We start from the raw sequence: 5818 nt of genomic DNA, 5'->3' as shown, positions 1-5818 counted from the left end.
ACACAGGTCAGAACCCGCAGCCATTAGGGCCGGGCTGAAGCTGGTACCCGGGCGTGGCAGGGGGGCTCGACAGCGCCCCCTGGAATGGGATTCGAACACTTGTCCATAAATCAAACACGCTTGCATGTAATAATATGAAACTCGGTACACATATAGATCTCATCGGCTTGAACAACTTTCGTGCTCTAAGTTTTACGCCAGCCCAACAGGTAGTCGGCTATTATGGGTTGTTTGGAAACGCATGCCCCTGGATTTCGATATACTTCTCCTTGGGAATTGATCGGATTGCCACCAAACTCGGTCAGCATGAAGTCAAGACATTGAGGATGATAAATTGCCAGCGGATTTTTGATATCTCGAACGGTTTGGCCGTGGCGAGGAAATGAATTTATGGCGAGAAAAGAGAAACAAAATGTGTGTTATAACTTAGTCCGTTTTACTTACAGTTACAAAACTCACCACATATATTGTTCTCGTCGAGCCGGACAACTTTCTAATTTACAGTTTTTAGCTCGGATCGACAGAAAGTCAGATATTTTGGTTTGAATGTGGATTTTCTCTGACAGAGAGAGTGCCCTCTGCCATTCTGTGTGTGTGTGTGTGTCTGTGTGGGGAGGGGAGGGGGGTGTCTGTGTGTGTGTGGCGAGGAGGAGGAGGGGGTCTCACTCTCTCTGTGTTTGTGTGTGTGTGGCTGTCTGTCTGTTACAGTGAAAAGAGCTTAACTATTTCATTCATTTGTTCTGCATTAAATGATAAATAATTCTCTAAGGCCTTGCTTTTTTGTATATAAAATATTTATATATAAAAATGATATGTATATATAAATATATATTAGGTATGTGACTGAGGATATTTTCCCACCGGTTAATCGATGTGTGACACCGGCGAGGGCTTTTAAATCGCTAATATGAAAGTAAAATACTCCCGTCCGCACCGACATTGATAATGCTTCGGAGCAGGGCGAGGGTTTTCCATTATTTGCTATGGAAGTAATGAACTAAAAAACGTTCGCTTTGTTCTGCTCGCTCCTCGCCGTGCATGCAATGTCGAATCTGCCCCAAACTTAATATGTAACATGCAAGAAACATGCTAGCAACACATAGCTAAGTTCTAAATCATGCTAGAAATGCTAAAGAAAGTTGTTGTAACTTAACCCTCTGAGGTCTAAGGTGTTTTTGGGGCCCTTGGGATGTTTTGACATGCCCTGACATTAGTGCTTTTTTCAGTTATTTATAAACATGTTAATGGCAAAGGTGTAAATTCACTCTATATAGCACAAACAGGGCTAGCATAATATGTGAGCAACAAGTATGTAGATGTTTGTATTTTTAAGAGAATAATGTTTATGCATGGTTATTGAAAAAAATAAAAATGAAAGTTGCTGAAACAAGATCACAAAACTCATACTAAATATGCGTCAATACGACTTTTGACAAATGGATGTTATCGCTTCGGGTTCTGGCTTCAAAATTATGTGAAAATAGTCTTGCTTTATCGTTCACAGAAAACAGTACATTGATTTAAATTGTGTAAGACGGGTTTTGCTTGCAAAGCCAATATGCGAGGTGGGCGTGAAGGAGGAGTGGTTTACACCTTAGAATACACCCACTTTGCATAATTAGCCATTCATTCAGGTGTGACACTGACTGAGCCACAATGCAAGGACAAAAGATATATTTAGAAGAAGGCTTTTATTGACCATTTAAGATTTTGCTTACATCTATCTTGTAAATATGTTTTGCTATTTTATTAAAAAGGTTACAATTACAACAATAATTACAATTTCAACAATATTTCAAGTGTACTCTTTCTTTGTAAAAAAAATTATTATAGGCCTACATTTTATCATATGTATTCATTAGTTTGAATATAGCCAACATTGGAACAGCTAACATCTTAGTTGATGACGTTATTTTTGACAAAAATTGTATTTTATATATATATATATATATATATATATATATATATATATATATATATATATATATAGAACATATGAGCAGAAATTGCTAAACAAAAGCTTATTTGATGTGGCTGTATATTCTACAGTAAATAAAAAAATAATCAGTCGGCTATAAACAAAGCAATTGTGAGCGATAAATAAACAAAAGTAAAGGCAGGTATCTCACAGTAAATGCTTATGCCCCGTTGATGCGGGCTCTAAGCGAATCAAATGTGAGCAAAAAAAACAACAAAAAAACATATCAGAATGATTTCTGAACTCTGATGGTTAGTGGAAGGTGGTCAGCAGAGCACACACATCTGAACACAGTCACACATCTTTATGCCACTCTTGAAAACAGTTCCTGTTCAGTTGAAGACATAAGTGAACATTGCATGCCTGGCATTTCCATGGTGTTAATTGCTTTTTACCACGCACTGCTTTGCAATGCACACATGAGCGGCGACCAACTGTGGCAACATCCCTGTCATCTGAAGTCAGCTCAGCTCCTGGAACCGGTACATGGTCACTATCGGTCCGTTTTGGTGCCGTTTTCTGTGACACACCACAGAGCTCTGTGATAAGTTGCTCCATAAACTCTTTATGGGACAAGTTACCATGTAGCTCTTTGTGCACAATGAAAGAGTTGGTGGAAGCAATGTCCAAGAAGTGTAGAAAAATCTTTCTGTACCACTTCATGGTTTTGTGCTGTGTTGTGTAGTACTGTATCAGCTGATCAGACAGGTCAACGCCCCCCATGTGCTTGTTGTATTCAGTCACAGGTGCAGGACATGGAAATGTCTTTGTCCTCCATGTATCTTGCGTTTTCACCCTCCTCTGCGCAGTGTTTCCTGTATAAGCAGGATGGATGGTAGAACAGACAGATACCTCTCGTGTGTCCATCCACTTCACAAATACAAGAGGACCATCGCGAATCCACCTGATGGATCCCCTGGCAGATTTTTTAGAGAGTGAATTAGCTGCATTCCGAGGGCAGTCCTTCCTGTTGTCCCTGTAAGTCCCACATGCACCAAACTTCATTGCAAACAAGTCTTTGAGGAGCTTTGGACTTGTATAAAAATTGTCCATGTACACATGGTACCCAGAACCTAAAAATGTGTGGTCTAAAAGAGATGTTACAGCATCATATGACAGTCCATGGCCTGTGGGAAAGTTGTTCTTTCCTGTGTACACAGAAAAGTCCACAGTGTATCCATTCGATGAGTCTGCAAGAACAAACAACTTGAAACCCCATCTGGTTGGCTTGGCTTTCATGTACTGCGTCATACCTGTGTGTGCTTTGCATGCCACCATTCTTTCATCCACAGCTAAGTTTCTTTTAGGATGATAGATGGATTTACAAGCCTGACGGATCGTGTCCATGAGAGGTTTGACCCTGCAAAGACGGTCATGTTCAGGTGTGCCCCTCTTTCTGTCATTATCCATATCTGCATCTGGGTGACTCATGTGCACATTCCATGAAATGATGCGGTATCTGTCCCGGGACATAACTGTAGCTGGAAAGGGTACGGAGAAAACACTGCTTTGCCGCCAGTAGTCGCTGATGGAGCTGACCTTCACCATGGCCATGTAAAATAGCAACCCAATGTAGCGGTACATCTCACTGATGCTGACATCTGTCCATTTATATTTGCTGCCCTTTGCAGTTGCCTTGGCAGCCTGGGCATTGGTGTTGTGGCACAGAGTTGAGACAGCACTTTCTGAAAAAAATTGTTTGAATAGACTCATGGGTGAATGTGAGTCAACAGGGCTCAGTTGTGGTCCAGTTTCCCGTGCAGGACGGAAGCGCACAGTCTGTGGAACCATGTCAACATCAGTCTCTGTTTTCCATGCCAGAGTGGACTGCCTGTTGCTTGCCTGCTTGGTTGCCTTGGCTCTCTTCGGGACAGGTGCTTGGACATGTTCATTGTCACATCTGTAAAAAAAAAACAAAAAAACAAAAAAAAAACACGTGAGCATGCTGATAACACAATCAAAGAAATTGTATTATCATTATCGATCACTAATGGCCATGGATAAAAAAAGACAACGTTTTTTTGTCATTTCACTCAAGAATAGGTAGGCTACTTTTATATTATGACGCTGTAAACACAATCAGGCTACATTTCATCTGTAAAATATTACGTCTATGCACTTACTCAGTATGATTCTCGATGGCACTGAGAACTGAACGACACCTGCGTGCCCCTCTGCGGGGTGCTGGAGAAGGAGAGCTTGACACATTCCTAAACAAACAACAACAAAGTAAAACTGTTAGCATACATTATTCAAAGTAAACTGATGAGCAATTGATGGTTATGGACACACAATGTTTTGTTGATAGGCCATAGGATGGAGAAATATCTATTTATGGGCCGTAGACCGCGTCACTGCGAGTATCTGTTGATGGGCTATATACACCGCATGCATTTAGTGACGCACGCAATGAACGGATCGTTCGCGAATGATCACTACACTACATTTAAAAAATGTACACCTGTATTCACAAACATCTGTGCATAAGGCAGTATTGAAGCATGATAAACACTGTCATAGGCTAACCAAAACCGAACATTTATATAAAAATATAATGTATTTAGACAGTATCACATATTTTACCAGAGGCTGAAATATATTTGCACTAAATCACATTATATAAACTAAGCAGATATTCACAAACATGCTACATTACGCATAAGGCAGTATTGAAGCATGATAAACACTGTCATAGGCTAACCAAAACCGAACATTTATATAAAAATATAATGTATTTAGACAGTAGCCTATCACATATTTTACCAGAGGCTGAAATATATTTGCACTAAATCACATTACACCTAAGCAGATATTCACAAACATGCTACATTACGCATAAGGCAGTATTTTAGCATTTTAACCAGTGTCATAAGCTAATCAAAACTGAGTGAAATATATTTCATATACAAATATGTTTAAAGAGCAATATTACATTTAAAAAAGTTTAACTTGAGCGTATACACGAATGTTAGGGATATTGTAAGGCAATCGTTCCTGTAAGATGTCAAAAGCTAGCCAAAACTAGGCAAAATATAGTCTGAAAATTCATATGAGTTCTATATTATCAGAAAAATAATTATATAACAGTAAACAACTTACTCAGAACATGTATCCTCGGCGGGATCAATTCGCTCTTGAAAATGCACCCGTTCATCGTCCGAATTGCAATCTTCCTCTGAGGAAAAGGTGAATTCTTCCTCGCTGTCCAGAATCATCTGAAGGGCGTCTTTACCGGAGAAACGTGCCATCCTCGGAGCGCGATGAACTATCAGTGAATCAGATGAAGAGACTGTGTTTTTATGGCATTGATCGGGGGGCGTGTGCGATGCAAATAGATTACCTAAACTATTTACCATGTGAATAGCGCCGGAGGCGTGGCGGCCTCAGCTCATTAAAGAGATAATGAGGCAGAAAGAAAAACGGTACCTCTCCTTGCTTTCAAACGGATTACATAAGCTGAGAATATTTGTTTTTTATATAAATTACTTCGTTTAAAAGAAGAGATTTCAAGCTTCATAAAGACATATATCACGTGTCTGTGTGAGAAGGATTCGCGGAGTTATTGTTCATTTTCGGACGCGTTTCAGAATGGACTACACTGACAGAGAGAAGGCAGAACTCGCTTCGTGTTTATTTTTCTTTATTTGTCAAAAAGCAAAACACTTTGTTTTTATTGTGAGTATACACAAAAATAATATATATTTAACAGAATCGATTGATGTATGACACGTGTTTGTAATATCAAAGTCAACAGAGCAAAATTAATCTCTTTTGAACTGATAAAAAAAAAAGCGAGCTGGTATCGCCGGCGATACCGCCGACTTCAGGGGGTTAAGCATA

At 39.6% G+C, this 5818-nt stretch overlaps 1 protein-coding gene across 1 annotated transcript; it reads right to left on the bottom strand.

Annotated features, from left to right (window-relative positions):
- Positions 1-1744: 1744 nt before the first annotated feature.
- Positions 1745-5301, bottom strand: LOC309495584 (piggyBac transposable element-derived protein 4-like). Its single transcript, XM_082165369.1, has 3 exons — positions 5078-5301; positions 4102-4188; positions 1745-3878 (listed from the first exon to the last, which is right to left on the bottom strand). The coding sequence occupies exons 1-3, from the start codon at positions 5224-5226 to the stop codon at positions 2273-2275; spliced, it is 1842 nt and encodes a 613-aa protein (XP_082021495.1). The 5' UTR covers positions 5227-5301; the 3' UTR covers positions 1745-2272.
- Between the last annotated feature and the right edge of the window lie 517 nt (positions 5302-5818).

Source organism: Leuciscus leuciscus (assembly GCF_965113295.1).
Source record: "Leuciscus leuciscus genome assembly, chromosome: 3".
Lineage (NCBI taxonomy): Eukaryota > Metazoa > Chordata > Actinopteri > Cypriniformes > Leuciscidae > Leuciscus > Leuciscus leuciscus.
The sequence above is the reverse complement of the archived record's forward strand: the minus strand, read 5'-3'. Positions and strand labels throughout refer to the sequence as shown.

What these genes read in the sequence shown, in the direction of transcription:
- LOC309495584 (XM_082165369.1), bottom strand. Translation starts at nt 5,226, where the DNA reads ATGGCACGTTTCTCCGGTAAAGACGCCCTTCAGATGATTCTGGACAGC. An exon ending in GCCGAGGATACATGTTCTGA is followed by an intron (nt 4,189 to 5,077) that starts GTAAGTTGTTTA and finishes TTGTTTGTTTAG; the next exon opens with GAATGTGTCAAGCTCTCCTT. An exon ending in GCCATCGAGAATCATACTGA is followed by an intron (nt 3,879 to 4,101) that starts GTAAGTGCATAG and finishes TTTTTTTTACAG; the next exon opens with ATGTGACAATGAACATGTCC.